Genomic DNA, 15,948 nt, shown 5'->3' with positions numbered 1-15,948 from the left:
TCAATTCCTGTGTTTGTTATTTAAATATGGTTTAATTCTTAGTGAATGTGAAAAAGCCAAGGCACCAAAACTCGACAGCTTTGTGATAGTGTGTTTTCACTTTCAGATCATTTCTCCACATAGTCACAAAATCAAATGTATTTCAGTGTCTTTTTTTAACTTATTTGTTTTCATGCTGGAAACATAAGGGAATGTTTAACGGTTGTTTCCACAACATTTTCCTCAAAGATTTAACATTTGTAAGAGACACTTATTTTATAACATGTTTTATTTCCAATGTTTTAGCCTTTAACATTCAAATATGTTTTCAAACCAGCTACTGAAAACATTTGACATTTTCTTTAGTATGAAAAAAAGTTCAAACATATTTTCTTTGACAAAATATAGTAATTTATCATTGAAACTGAAAGATATACTGTAATGTGCCACTATCTATTTATTCCCCTATTTTGAAACTGTTTTTAAATATACTCTAGAAAAACAACATATCCTATATTGTATAAATGAATGAATCAATAATGTTGCCTTATTTCTTTCCTCAAGCATTGGTATGTACAAACAATGTTCTACATATTTTAACAGTTTATAAGCGAGAATAAGAATCTTTGTTTTAATTCATTCATTAATTTATTTATTTCACCTTTATTTAACCAGGTAGGCAAGTTGAGAACAAGTTCTCATTTACAATTGCGACCTGGCCAAGATAAAGCAAAGCAGTTCGACACATACAACGACACAGAGTTACACATGGAGTAAAACAAACATACAGTCAATAATACAGTAGAAACAAGTCTATATACGATGTGAGCAAATGAGGTGAGATAAGGGAGGTAAAGGCAAAAAAAGGCCATGGTGGCAAAGTAAATACAATATAGCAAGTAAAACACTGGAATGGTAGATTTGCAATGGAAGAATGTGCAAAGTAGAAATAAAAATAATGGGGTGCAAAGGAGCAAAATAAATAAATAAATTAAATACAGTAGGGAAAGAGGTAGTTGTTTGGGCTAAATTATAGGTGGGCTATGTACAGGTGCAGTAATCTGTGAGCTGCTCTGACAGTTGGTGCTTAAAGCAAGTGAGGGAGATAAGTGTTTCCAGTTTCAGAGATTTTTGTAGTTCGTTCCAGTCATTGGCAGCAGAGAACTGGAAGGAGAGGCGGCCAAAGAAAGAATTGGTTTTGGGGGTGACGAGAGAGATATACCTGTTGGAGCGTGTGCTACAGGTGGGAGATGCTATGGTGACCAGCGAGCTGAGATAAGGGGGGACTTTACCTAGCAGGGTCTTGTAGATGACATAGAGCCAGTGGGTTTGGCGACGAGTATGAAGCGAGGGCCAGCCAACGAGAGCGTACAGGTCGAAATGGTGGGTAGTATATGGGGCTTTGGTGACAAAACGGATTGCACTGTGATAGACTGCATCCAATTTGTTGAGTAGGGTATTGGAGGCTATTTTGTAAATTACATCGCCAAAGTCGAGGATTGGTAGGATGGTCAGTTTTACAAGGGTATGTTTGGCAGCATGAGTGAAGGATGCTTTGTTGTGAAATAGGAAGCCACTTTTACTTGTATTTAAGAGCAATTGGAGGCCACGGAAGGAGAGTTGTATGGCATTGAAGCTTGCCTGGAGGGTTGTTAACACAATGTCCAAAGAAGGGCCAGAAGTATACAGAATGGTGTCGTCTGCGTAGAGGTGGATCAGAGAATCACCAGCAGCAAGAGCGACCTCATTGATGTATACAGAGAAGAGAGTCGGTCCAAGAATTGAACCCTGTGGCACCCCCATAGAGACTGCCAGAGGTCCGGACAGCAGACCCTCCGATTTGACACACTAAACTCTATCAGAGAAGTAGTTGGTGAACCAGGCGAGGCAATCATTTGAGAAACCAAGGCTGTCGAGTCTGCCGATGAGGATGTGGTGATTGACAGAGTCGAAAGCCTTGGCCAGATCAATGAATACGGCTGCACAGTAATGTTTCTTATCGATGGCGGTTAAGATATCATTTAGGACCTTGAGCGTGGCTGAGGTGCACCCAAATCAAATCAAATCAAATCCAATTTTATTTGTCACATACAAATAAAATTAGCAGATGTTAATGCGAGTGTAGTGAAATGCTTGTGCTTCTAGTTCCGACAATGCAGTGATAATCAACAAGTAATCTAACTAACAATTCCAAAACTACTGTCTTAAACACAGTGTAAGGGGATAAGGAATATGTACATAAGGATATATGAATGAGTGATGGTACAGAGCAGCATACAGTAGATGGTATCGAGTACAGTATATACATATGAGATGAGTGTGTAGACAAAGTAAACAAAGTGGCATAGTTAAAGTGGCTAGTGATACATGTATTACATAAGGATGCAGTCGATGATGTAGAGTACAGTATATACATATGCATATGAGATGAATAATGAGATGAATAATGAATAATATATAATAATATATTTACATAATTTCCCATCAATTCCCATTATTAAAATGGCTGGAGTTGGGTCAGTGTCAATGACAGTGTGTTGGCAGCAGCCACTCAATGTTAGTGGTGGCTGTTTAACAGTCTGATGGCCTTGAGATAGAAGCTGTTTTTCAGTCTCTCGGTCCCAGCTTTGATGCACCTGTACTGACCTCGCCTTCTGGATGATAGCGGGGTGAACAGGCAGTGGTTCGGGTGGTTGATGTCCTTGATGATCTTTATGGCCTTCCTGTAACAACGGGTGGTGTAGGTGTCCTGGAGGGCAGGTAGTTTGCCCGGTGATGCGTTGTGCAGTCCTCACTACCCTCTGGAGAGCCTTACGGTTGAGGGCGGAGCAGTTGCCGTACCAGGCGGTGATACAGCCCGCCAGGATGCTCTCGATTGTGCATCTGTAGAAGTTTGTGAGTGCTTTTGGTGACAAGCCAAATTTCTTCAGCCTCCTGAGGTTGAATAGGCGCTGCTGCGCTTCTTCACGACGCTGTCAGTGTGAGTGGACCAATTCAGTTTGTCTGTGATGTGTATGCCGAGGAACTTAAAACTAGCTACCCTCTCCACTACTGTTCCATCGATGTGGATAGGGGGTGTTCCCTCTGCTGTTTCCTGAAGTCCACAATCATCTCCTTAGTTTTGTTGACGTTGAGTGTGAGGTTATTTTCCTGACACCACACTCCGAGGGCCCTCACCTCCTCCCTGTAGGCCGTCTCGTCGTTGTTGGTAATCAAGCCTACCACTGTTGTGTCGTCCGCAAACTTGATGATTGAGTTGGAGGCGTGCGTGGCCACGCAGTCGTGGGTGAACAGGGAGTACAGGAGAGGGCTCAGAACGCACCCTTGTGGGGCCCCGTGTTGAGGATCAGTGGGGAGGAGATGTTGTTGCCTACCCTCACCACCTGGGGGCGGCCCGTCAGGAAGTCCAGTACCCAGTTGCACAGGGCGGGGTCGAGACCCAGGGTCTCGAGCTTGATGACGAGCTTGGAGGGTACTATGGTGTTGAATGCCGAGCTGTAGTCGATGAACAGCATTCTCACATAGGTATTCCTCTTGTCCAGGTGGGTTAGGGCAGTGTGCAGTGTGGTTGAGATTGCATCGTCTGTGGACCTATTTGGGCGGTAAGCAAATTGGAGTGGGTCTAGGGTGTCAGGTAGGGTGGAGGTGATATGGTCCTTGACTAGTCTCTCAAAGCACTTCATGATGACGGAAGTGAGTGCTACGGGGCAGTAGTCGTTTAGCTCAGTTACCTTAGCTTTCTTGGGAACAGGAACAATGGTGGCCCTCTTGAAGCATGTGGGAACAGCAGACTGGTATAGGGATTGATTGAATATGTCCGTAAACACACCGGCCAGCTGGTCTGCGCATGCTCTGAGGGCACGGCTGGGGATGCCGTCTGGGCCTGCAGCCTTGCGAGGGTTAACACGTTTAAATGTCTTACTCACCTCGGCTGCAGTGAGTAAGACATTGCACCCATGACCAGCTCTGAAACCAGATTGCATAGCAGAGAAGGTATGGTGAGATTCGAAATGGTCGGTAATCTGTTTGTTGACTTGGCTTTCGAAGACCTTAGAAAGGCATGGTAGGATAGATATAGGTCTGTAGCAGTTTGGGTCAAGAGTGTCCCCCCCTTTTAAGAGGGGGATGACCGCAGCTGCTTTCCAATCTTTGGGAATCTCAGACGACACGAAAGTGAGGTTGAGCAGGCTAGTAATAGGGGTGGCAACAATTTCGGCAGATCATTTTAGAAAGAAAGGGTCCAGATTGTCTAGCCCGGCTGATTTGTAGGGGTCCAGATTTTGCAGCTCTTTCAGAACATCAGCTGAACGGATTTGGGAGAAGGAGAAATGGGGAAGGCATGGGCGAGTTGCTGTGGGGGGTGCAGTGCTGTTGACCGAGGTAGGAGTAGCCAGGTGGAAAGCATGGCCAGCCGTAGAAAAATGCTTATTGAAATTCTCAATTATGGTGGATTTATCAGTGGTGACAGTGTTTCCTATCTTCAGTGCAGGGGGCAGCTGGGAGGAGGTGAATGGGCAACACTTCATACACAGCCAAAACATTATTGCAGAGAGTAATTTAACTTTCAAAAATCCATATCACAGTTTAACATTCCTTTTATGCTGCAGTGTCAGAAAAAAATGAGTAACTATGGATATGTTATGACAACACACTTACTGGCAACAAGTAGCACAGAACTGACTCAGTAGCATTCCTCTGGGGAATTATGATTGATAACTCTTGCCAAGAGATATTGTTCAGTGTTTGAGGTTAGTCACTAAGGTCGAACATGTTGGACAAATGTCTGCATTAATTTGAAACGACTTTTGGTGCATTTAGAAAAATATGTGTGGTCAATGGAGAATGATAGAGGCCTCTAGTGGCCAAAAGGCCATGCTAGCAGGGGCGTGCCATTGAGGGCTTCCTTGATGTTAATATAGTCAACTGGGTGGGACTTCCAATTTCATTGGCTGATCACACTTGGTGGCCCTGTTGGAGTCATGTCCAACCTGCTCATCAGGAGGGATCAGCCAGTCTTGAAGAAGAAAATGTACTACTTCAAAATGGAGATAGCCTCAATGGAACATATACAAAGACACAGAGTTCTCTATCTCTGTGGTGCAGTCACCTCTTTCATTCCCTGCAGATTGTACTGCAACAATGCAACACAACATAGATTAACCAATAAAATGCCTAGAGTGCCACTGTCAAAACCAATCAAATCAAAGAGCTCAATGAGTTCAACTAGTGTTAGTAATTCGTCCTGATTGAGTAAGCGTTCCACAGCTGACAGCACTTGTTTTAATTAACTGCATTAGCTACTCACATAAAAGGTCCAGGTGGCCTGAGTGCAGGAATATAGTCAGAATGATGTTCTTTATCAACAGTGCTCTGTTTTTGATGCTTGTGTCCACAACTGTGGCCCAAACAGGTATGCCAAATGATTTGATAACTGGCTTAATGTTTATTTAAGTCTGGCTCTACCATTTTTAAAGCTTGCATTCATTTTTGTTTTGCTAATCTGGAAACTTAAGCTATCTTTTTCCTATTTATGTTTGTTTTTTTACAAAAAGCAATGAAGTTAGGTGTGCGTCTGACCTGTTTCAGCTCTGTTCTTCCCTCCATTACCTCTAGGAGTTCCACAGTTAAGATACAGTGTAGATCAGTGGACCATCTCTGTGGAGATTCCACAAACTTATGACTCGGATGAGCTGCAGACCTATGACTCGGATGAGCTGCAGACCTATGACTCGGATGAGCTGCAGACCTATGACTCGGATGAGCTGCAGCCTTATGACTCGGATGAGCTGCAGCCCTATGACTCGGATGAGCTGCAGCCCTATGACTCGGATGAGCTGCAGACCTATGACTCGGATGAGCTGCAGCCCTATGACTCGGATGAGCTGCAGACCTATGACTCGGATGAGCTGCAGACCTATGACTCGGATGAGCTGCAGACCTATGACTCGGATGAGACTCCTGGTGTAGAGGAACAAGGTGAGCTGATGTCCTCTCACTCATTCAGTAATCACCTTTTTTAGTGAGTTTCTGTAGAGATTGTTTTGATCTGAGGACCAGAAGTACATTTCTGGTCCTCAGATCATGAGGCTGAAAAGGCCAGCTCATCAAAGCTAGAAGTATTTCAATTTGTTATTTTGGGTAATGAGTACAGCGCTCATCCATCCCTGGACTTGAGGTATGTTTACAAGCCATATTTTGCGCTGCCCACACTATGGCTTAGCATTGTTTGTAAGGTCCAAGTAGGTCATCGACTAAGTTGAAATATATTGTCTTTTCCAGGTCAACTGAAGGTGTGTCCAGTCTGGCTCTTGTTACTGGTGGTCCCTCTAGTGTTGCTGACTGCTATGGGAGCTTTGTCTGTGGGCTACTACATGTGTGTGTGGAGGGGTGGTAGAATAGGCTACTGGCCCAGCAGAGGCCTATTAACAAAATGTTAACAAATTTGCTTTCTGTTCTGATTGGTTTGACAATAAATGATTACATAAATGTTTCCTCCTGCCTTTGTAAAGTCCTATACTGATGTGTAAATAGATTACATGAAATGTCCACAAGAGGGCCTTGGAATTCACTGACTTGTCACTCACTGACTTGTCACTTGCTACTGGGAATTCTATTATGCTACAATTAATCTGGACCTAGGAGATTCCAGGCAGTGAAAGGTGTTCCTTTGGGATGCGTTATGTTCATCTCCCATGTTAGGGTTGGTAGTGTCATTTAGGCTAAACTCATTGATCTTGTTTTGGTGATGGCCATGGGGTCACATTGTGGTGCTCCTGACTGCTTGCTTCAGAAACTAGAACTACTGCAATCAATGTTTCTTTCTGCTGTGGCTTCACAACTTTAAGGATGCACTTGCAAACCACCAGGGGTCACATTAACATGTGGTGTGCTCCGTGCTAGAATCAATGAGACCATCACTACCCAGGCGCAAATCAGAGGCAATTGGTGAAACGGATGAGCAATGTCCCCCTTTTCCCAGCCCCTGTGAATGCCCATCACATACAGGGAGATTAATTCAATTCCTCAGCTGTCTCCTTTGGCCTCAATGCCACCTGATATTGGTCAAGGGCGCCTCATGTGTTTGATCTAGGGCTGGTCCTCTCAACCCTGAATTAAAACCTTACTAACACTGTACATGCACTGCTCTCCAACCTGTCAGTCAAAACACAGTTCTGATTATGCTAATTAGGGGGAATCTAGTCCAGAAAAAAATGGGTTAGCGGAAGTTGAAATTAATCTAGACATGAGAACTGGCTGCTGGTTTGTTCGTATGATGCTTTCCCATGCAAATGGGACTGCTGTTCTGGTGGCCGGACTGGGACAATTCAGCCCCCCTCGGCAGGCCACCAGCCATGCAAACACCCCATCCCTACACACACCCTGACCCTACCTAGACAGGCAGTAGTACTGACTCATTGGCAGTACAGCATAGCGTCTCAACCATTTCTGTGCCAGAGAGACTGACAAAATGTTTTTATTTATTTTTCTTTAACCAGCTCGTTTAAAACATACAATTGTGAAACACCACTGGAGGTGCCGTGCCGTAATTTCTAAACTGTTCACCCGATATGGATGACAATACCCTCAAATTAAAGCTCAGTCTGCAGTTTACCTTAGTTGTTGCATTTCAAATCCATAGTGCTGGAGTACAGACCCAAAACATTGTCATACTTTTGTAGCTCACTATTTTACTGAACCTATTCTATTGCTTGACATTTCGGGTTGACAATTAGTCTAATTGCTATACATTGTTAAAATAGAGCTCTGGAATTTCCAGGTTAGTTGTTTGGTCAATAGAGATGAATTACATCCAGTAAATGTGTCCTAAAAAAACATTGTAGGCTACTACCCTTGACACCTACAGTATAGGCCTTTGCCCTCGGATGCACCCCCTGGTGTGCATTTTGCACCCTCCCCCACCCCCTCCATATCCAATGCAAGTGTGGGAGCAGCAGGGTAGTCTAGTGGTTAGAGCGTTGGACTAGTAACCGGAAGGTTGCAAGTTCAAACCCCCGAGCTGACAAGGTACAAATGTGTCGTTCTGCCCCTGAACAGGCAGTTAACCCACTGTTCCTAGGCTTTCATTGGAAATAAGAATTTGTTCTTAACTGACTTGCCTAGTTAAATATCTGTCAATATATTACACCTACAGAAAGCTGAGACCATCGATTCATCAAGGACAAAGCTTCTAAAGCTGTTTTTCCCACAATTACATTTCGAAATGTAATATGACCAGAAGGTATTTTGCATGGGGGGAGAGGAGGGTGGCTCGCTCATCACAGCTGCATGCCCCAGCGAAGCAGACACTTTCATTGCATGAGGATAATGCACTTTACTGTTTGACCAAATCATGGTTTTAGCTGTCTAAAACAGGACGTTTTGAGTAGGGTGACAATGTAGAATGTGTCTTTCTACGGAGGCATTCTTTCCGTTTGGCTGTGTAACTGATGACAGAATCGGAGCAGGTCTCTTTGCTGATGCCGTGTTTGACTTTGAATGTGAGTTTGCCTGACAGCTCAGCCTATCAGAAAACTGGTCTGGCCCATCTTGGTAGGGGGGTTGGCTGTTGCCCATTGATCAGGCTCATTATAGATTAGTATAACAGAGAAGTTGCGTAATCATAATTTTAAAAAAATGACCACACAATGTCACTTTTTTTTATGTGACAAATATATCTGTGTGTGTGTCAATTTCGAGCTGCCCACCCAACAAGAAACTGATTCAGCCCATCTGGCATTTTCCAGAATTGCCAGATGACCAATCTGACCCTGTGGCCCAATGCACTATTTAGACACTATGTTGGTGTTTGTTACCTGTATACAAAAGCATAGCACCATTTTCATGGCAAAGCCTCAGACACCAACCAACAATCAGTACCTGTTTCTCATTCCCTCTAATCCATTTTCACACCACGGTCTAGATTCCCCTCTTAATGATCATAATCAGAAGTATATTCTGATTGGCAGGTTGGAGCGAGGTGTATCAGTACACAGTGTGATAGTAAGGTTTTAATTCAGGGCTGTGAGAGGACCGCCCCCAGATCAAATACACATACTGTACATGTTATGAGACTGGCTCCCTTGAGCAATATCAGGTGTTATTTACTGCCCGAAGGAAACAGAGCTGATGAATTTAAGTAATTTCTCCGTATGTGATGGATGGGGGTGTTCACAGGGTCTGGGAAAAGGGTAGTATTGTTCATCTGTCACTCCGATAGCCACATCCCTCTTTGATTTGTGCCTGGGTAGTGAAGGCCACAAGTGGCCAAGATAACCCCCGCCCCTTTAGCCTACACTCCATCCCCACACCCCAGTCGTCCAACTCATAACAATGCATGAGAGAGGGAACTGTCAAAAACATGACAAGCCAACACAATTATTCGGTACTTTGGTTATAATTTTATATACTTCATGTTATTTCTTAAGTAGCCTAATATCTAAATGACTAACAGAATTTTGTACAAACTTGATTATTTTATTCACTAAAGTTATGAGTACTTAATGCTTATGTTAAAAATAGAATATGGCATGTAGAATGAAAATGACTCTCAATCATGTTGACTGATGACCTGTAGTTACTACAGTTAACTGTCAAAATAATGGAAACACTGCTGTCAATACAAACTTTATTGACAGCAGGTGCTTCCACACAGGTGTGGTTCCTGAGTTAATTAAGCAATGAACATTCCTTAGGGTCATGTATAGAAATGCTGGGCAGGCCGGTATTTTGGCCACCATGGCTATGCCCCCATCCACAGGGCACGCACGAGTGGTCACTGAATGGTTTGGTGAGTATGAAAACAACGTAAACCACACAGCGCCTTCAGAAAGTATTCATACCCCCTGACTTATTCCAACAGAAAGTATTCATACCCCCTGACTTATTCCAACAGAAAGTATTCATACCCCCTGACTTATTCCAACAGAAAGTATTCATACCCCCTGACTTATTCCAACAGAAAGTATTCATACCCCCTGACTTATTCCAACAGAAAGTATTCATACCCCCTGACTTATTCCAACAGAAAGTATTCATACCCCCTGACTTATTCCAACAGAAAGTATTCATACCCCCTGACTTATTCCAACAGAAAGTATTATTCCAACAGAAAGTATTCCAACAGAAAGTATTACTTATTCCAACAGAAAGTATTCATACCCCCGGACTTATTCCAACAGAAAGTATTCATACCCCCTGATTTATTCCAACAGAAAGTATTCATACCCCCTGACTTATTCCAACAGAAAGTATTCATACCCCCTGACTTATTCCAACAGAAAGTATTCATACCCCCTGACTTATTCCAACAGAAAGAATTCATACCCCCTGACTTATTCCAACAGAAAGTATTCATACCCCCTGACTTATTCCACATGTTGTGTTACAGCCTAAATAAATCAAAAATCAAAAACACCCACCCACACAAAATTCCCCCATAAAGAAAAGGGGAAAACATGTTTTTTGAAATGTTTGCAAATAAAGAAATACCTAATTTACGTAAGTATTCACACCCCTGAGGGAACACTTTGTAGAGAAGCACCTTTGGTGGCAATTACAGATGTGATTATTTTTGGGATAAGTCTTGAAGAGCTTTGCACACCTGGATTGTACAATATTTGGCCATTATTCTTTTAAAAACTGTCATGTTGATCGTTAATCATTGCTCGACAGCCATTTTCAAGTCTTGCCATAGATTCTTAAGACGATTTAAGACAACACTGTAACTAGGCCACTCAGCAACATTCAATCTTGTCTGGTATAACTCCAATGTAGATTTGGCCTTGGGTTTAGGTTATTGTCCTGCTGGAAGGAGAGTCTGTTGAGAGTCCTAGAGTCTGTTGGAAAGCAGACTAAACCAGGTTTTCTTATAGGATTTTGCCTGTGCTGTCAGTGCTGTCAGCAAACTAGTCTTTGCCAGTGACAAGCATACCCATAACATGATGCAGCACCACCATGCTTGATAATATGAGAGTGGTACTCAGTGATGTGTTGGATTTCCCCCAAACATAATGCTTTTTATACAAGACAAAACGTTAATTTCTTTGCAACATTCTTTGCAGTATTACGTTAGTGCCTTGTTGCAAACAGGATGCATTTTTTGGAATATTTTGGTTTTGTACAAGCTTCCTTCTTTTCACTCTGTCATTTAGGTTGTTATTGTGGAGTAACTACAAAGTTGTTGGTCCATCCTCAGTTTTCTCCTATCACAGCCATTAAACTCTGGAACTGTTTTAAAATCATCATTGGCCTCATTGTGAAATTCGTGAACAGATTCCTTCCTCTCCGGCAACAGAGTTGGGGAGGACGCATGTATCTTGTAGTGACTGTGTGTATTGATACACCATCTAAAATGTAAATAATAACTTCACCATGCTCAAAGGGATATTCAGCGTCTGCTTTTTTTCTTTCTTTTACACATCTACTAATCGGTCCCCTTATTTGTGAGGCATTGAACCCCTCCCAGGTCTTTGGTTGAATCTGTGCTTGACATTTCAAATCAAATCAATTCAAATTGTATTAGTCACGTTGCGCTGACTACAACAGTGAAATGCTTACTTATGAGCCCCTAACCAACAATGCAGTTTAAAAGAATATATGAATAAGAAATAAAAGTAACACTTAATTAGCAGCAGTAAAATAGCAATAGCGAGACTATATACAGGGGGGTACCGGTACAGAGTCAATGTGCGGGGCACCGTTTAGTCAAGGTAATTGAAGTAATATGTACATGTAGGTAGAGTTATTATAGTGACTATTCATAGATGACAACAACAAAGAGTAGCAGCGGTGTAAAAGAGGGGGACAATGCAAATAGTCTGGGAAGCCATTTGATTAGATGTTCAGGAGTCTTATGGTTTGGGGGTAGAAGCTCTTTATAGAAGCCTCTTGGACCTAGACTTGACTGTGCTTGGACCATGTTAGTTTGTTGGTGATGTGGACATCAAGGAACTTGAAGCTCTGAACCTGCTCCACTACAGCCCAGTCGATGAGAATGGAGGTGTGCTCGGTCCTCTTATTCCTGTGGTCCACAATCATCTCCTCTGTATTGATCACGTCGAGGGAGAGGTTGTTGTCCTGGCACCACAAGGCCAGGTCTCTGACCTCCTCCCGAGAGTCTGTCTCGTCATTGTCAGTGATCAAGCTATGCATAAATGAGAACAACAGAGAGTAGCAGCACTGTTGTGTCATTGGCAAACTTGATGGTGTTGGAGTCGTGCCTGGCCGTGCAGTCATGAGTGAACAGGGAGTACAGGAGGGGACTGAGCACGCACCCCTGGGGGGCCCCTGTGTTGAGGATCAGTGTGGCAGATGTGTTGTTACCTACTCTTACCACCTGGGGGCGGCCCGTCAGGTAGTCTAGGATCCAGTTGCAAAAGGAGGTGTTTAGTCCCTGGGTCCTTAGCTTATTGATGAGCTTTGAGGGCACTAAGGTGTTGAACGCTGAGCTGAAGTCAATGAATAGCATTCTCACATAGGTGTTCCTTTTGTCCAGCTGGGAAAGGGCAGTGTGGACTGTGGATCTGTTAGGGTGGAATGCAAATGGGAGTAGGTCTAGGGTTTCTGGGATAATGGTGTTGATGTGAGCCATGACCAGCCTTTCAAAGCCCTTCATGGCTACAGATGTGAGTGCTACGGGTCGTTAGTCATTTAGGCAGGTTACCTTAGTGTTCTTTTTGACTACCTTACAGATATGTGTGGGGTACAAAGACGGGGTAGTTATTAAAAAATAATATTAAACACTATTATTGAACACTGAATGAGTCCATGCAACTTACTATGTGATTTGCTAAGCTCATTTTTACTCCTAAACTTATTTAAGCAACCACAAGAAAGGGGTGGATTACTTATTGATATTTCAGGTTTACATATTTTTATAATTTTCGAAAATGTTCTTCTAACAAAATTCCACTTTGGCATTATGGGGCATTGTGTGTAGATCAGTGACACAACATCTAAATGTAATCCATTTAAAAGTCAGGCTGTAACACAACAAAATGTGGAAAAGGGAAAGGGGTGTGAATACTTTCTGAAGGCTCTGTAGGCCATGGCCATCTGAGTTACAATATCTCAACCTAATTGAACACTTATTATGGGAGATTCTGGAACGGCGTCTGAGACATTGTTTTCCACTACCAACAAAACATCAAATTCTGGATTTTCTTGTGGAAGAATGGTGTGGCATCCCTTCAATAGATTTCCAGACGTCTGGTAGAATCTATGCCAAGGTGTATTGAAGATGTTCTGGCTTGTTGCCCAATTCCCTATTAAGACACTTTATGTTGGTATTTATTTTATTTTGGCAGTTACTTGAATGTTTTCTTTGTACATTAATTACCCAAAGTGTAATTCTGTTGTTCGTAGGGAAAATGAAGGTCCCTCCTGCTCCCATGAGTAGACCAGGAATCAACAACTGTACCTAAAACGATGAAGAATATACACAGAGCAGAGATGCTGGCATTTCATATTTTTACAGAATGTTACAAGTACCACATAGACCTACCCTGACACAAGATACTAAATAATTATATGGAGTGGAGTAGGTTAGAAAACATTTTGATCACGGTAGATTTATAAATGGTTAAGCTCATTGACGGGTCACATTAAGGGCAATAATTCAAGTGTTTCATCCACACTGGTGGATTTATTGAGGTCAGCTGAAGTCTACATTTGGTTAGCAGTGGCAGTGTATGTGTAGATTGATTTTCATGAATGATTCTACCTCAGACCAAACAAAAAGAAACCGAGCATATCAATTAAACCATAAAATAAATAGGGGAAGGAAATTTGAAAAATGATGCCAGAAATCTAAATTAATACACTTTCAGTTGCATCTTTGAAATGGTGACCGAACAAGAATCATCAACTGGATAAGGCTGCTTTAAGGGTACATTGCTTATTCAAGCGGACAAAAAAATGTATAATTATATATACAGTGTATTCGGAAAGTATTCAGACCCCTTGACTTTTTCCACATTTTGTTAGGTTACAGTCTTATTCAAAAATGGATTAAATACTTTTCCCCCTCATCAATCTATACAGAAATGTTTGCAAATTTATTCAAAAATAAAACACTGAAATATCCCTTTGGCAGTGATTACAGCCTCGAGTCTGCTTGGGTATGACGCTACAAGCTTGGCACACCTGTATTTGAAGAGTTTCTCCCATTCTTCTCTGCAGATCTTCTCAAGCTCTGTCAGGTTGGATGGGGAGTGTCGCTGCACATCTATGTTCAGGTCTCTCCAGAGATGTTGGAATGGGTTCTAGTCCTGGCTCTGGCTGTACATTCAAAGACTTGTCCTGAAGCCACTCCTACTTTGTCTTGGCTGTGTGCTTAGGGTCGTTGTCCAGTTGGAAGGAGAAGGATCAGGTTTTCATCCAGGATCTCTCTGTACTTTGCTCCGTTCATCTTTCTCTTGATCTTGATTAGTCTTCCAGTCCCTGCCGCTGAAAAACATCCCCACAGCATGATGCTGCCACCACCATGCTTCACTGGAGGGATGGTGCCACGTTTCCTCCAGACGTGACGCTTGGCATTCAGGCCAAAGAGATCAATATTGGTTCCATCAGACCTGAGAATCTGGTTTCTCATGGTCTGAGAGTCTTTAGGCGCGTTTTGGCAAACTCCAAGCGGGCTGCCATGTGCCTTTGACTGAGAAGTGGCTTCCGTCTGGCCATTCTACCATAAAGGCCTGATTGGTGGAGTGCTGCAGAGATGGTTGTGCTTCTGGAAGGTTCTCCCATCTCCACAGAGGAACTCTGGAGTTCTGTCAGAGTGACCATTGGGTTCCTGGTCACCTCCCTGACCAAGGCTCTTCTTCCCCGATTAACCAGTTTGTCCGGGCGGTCAGTTCTAGGAAGAGTCTTGGTGGTTCCAAACTTCTTCCATTTAAGAATGATGGAGGCTACTGTGTTCTTGGGGACCATTAAAGCTACAGAAATGTTTTGCTTCCCTTCCCCAGATCTGTGCCTCGACACAATCCTCTCTCGGAGCTCTACGAACACTTCCTTTGACCTCATGGCTTGGTTTTTGCTCTGACATTCAATGTCAACTGTGTGACCTTATATAGACAGGTGTGTGCCTTTAAAAACCATGTCCAATCAATTGAATTTACCGCAGGTAGACTCCAATCAAGTTGTAGAAATGTCTCAAGGATGATCAATGGAAACAGGATGGACCTGAGCACTATTTCGAGTCTCATAGCAAAGGGTCTGAATACTTATGTAAATAAGGTATTTCTGTTTTATAAATGTTCAAACCTGTTTTTGCTTTGTCATCAATCCGCATTGTGTGTGGATTGATGAGGAAAAACATTAATTTAATCAATTTTAGTATACGGCTGTAATGTAATAAAATGTTGAAAAATTCAAGGGGTCTGAATACTTTCCGAATGCACGGTATATGTACATGTATATCAAAATGGCTGTCATTGTGAGCATACAGTAATTTGTTGCAATTGGAAATGACTGGACATGTACACATACAGTACATCAACAACAATGGTCTTGAACAGAATGTCCAATACCGTACATTTAATTTGAAAATATGTTTGTATCAATAACCAAGAATATAACCAATAACTGCTTTGTAGAGAATCTAAAAATAGACAAAGTGCTAGGAGTAATATTTCAAAACACAGGTGGATCACTATGTGTTAGCTTAATAAATGCCCTCAGAGGTTAGAGTTAAAACAACACAAAGGGTCAAGTGTCAATCTGGCTTGGGCTGATAGGGTTTACCATATTGCCTCCATCACAGAACCATTTCGCCTTCATTCCAAGGTGGGAAAAGTGTAACAGATTGATATTGAGTTTTGTGATACTATAGTGATAGTTGATTTTATGCTGTAAAGTATGATGTGCCTGGAATGCTCTGTAGGTCTCAGTGTTGCTCTCTCTTTTTAAATGTGTCTGGAGAAGTTAAAAAGTGAGCTGGCCATAAGCGTTACATTATGTATGAGGAACTCCTGC

The 15,948-nt window shown here is 42.5% G+C and overlaps 1 protein-coding gene across 1 annotated transcript; it reads left to right on the top strand.

Moving 5' to 3' along the window:
* Nucleotides 1-5,237: 5,237 nt before the first annotated feature.
* Nucleotides 5,238-6,469, top strand: LOC118385670 (uncharacterized). Its single transcript, XM_035772882.2, has 3 exons — nt 5,238-5,389; nt 5,593-5,955; nt 6,259-6,469. Exons 1-3 carry the CDS (start codon nt 5,326-5,328, stop codon nt 6,414-6,416), a joined length of 585 nt encoding a protein of 194 aa, XP_035628775.2. The 5' UTR covers nt 5,238-5,325; the 3' UTR covers nt 6,417-6,469.
* Nucleotides 6,470-15,948: the final 9,479 nt, after the last annotated feature.

Source organism: Oncorhynchus keta, chromosome 6 (genome assembly GCF_023373465.1).
Source record: "Oncorhynchus keta strain PuntledgeMale-10-30-2019 chromosome 6, Oket_V2, whole genome shotgun sequence".
Classification (NCBI taxonomy): Eukaryota; Metazoa; Chordata; class Actinopteri; order Salmoniformes; family Salmonidae; genus Oncorhynchus; species Oncorhynchus keta.
The sequence above is the reverse complement of the archived record's forward strand: the minus strand, read 5'-3'. Positions and strand labels throughout refer to the sequence as shown.

Bases quoted from the DNA above. Each gene is read 5' to 3' on its own strand.
- LOC118385670 (XM_035772882.2), top strand. From the start codon at position 5,326: ATGATGTTCTTTATCAACAGTGCTCTGTTTTTGATGCTTGTGTCCACA. The intron at 5,390-5,592 runs GTATGCCAAATG...CATTACCTCTAG, and splicing joins CACAACTGTGGCCCAAACAG to GAGTTCCACAGTTAAGATAC. The intron at 5,956-6,258 runs GTGAGCTGATGT...TGTCTTTTCCAG, and splicing joins TCCTGGTGTAGAGGAACAAG to GTCAACTGAAGGTGTGTCCA.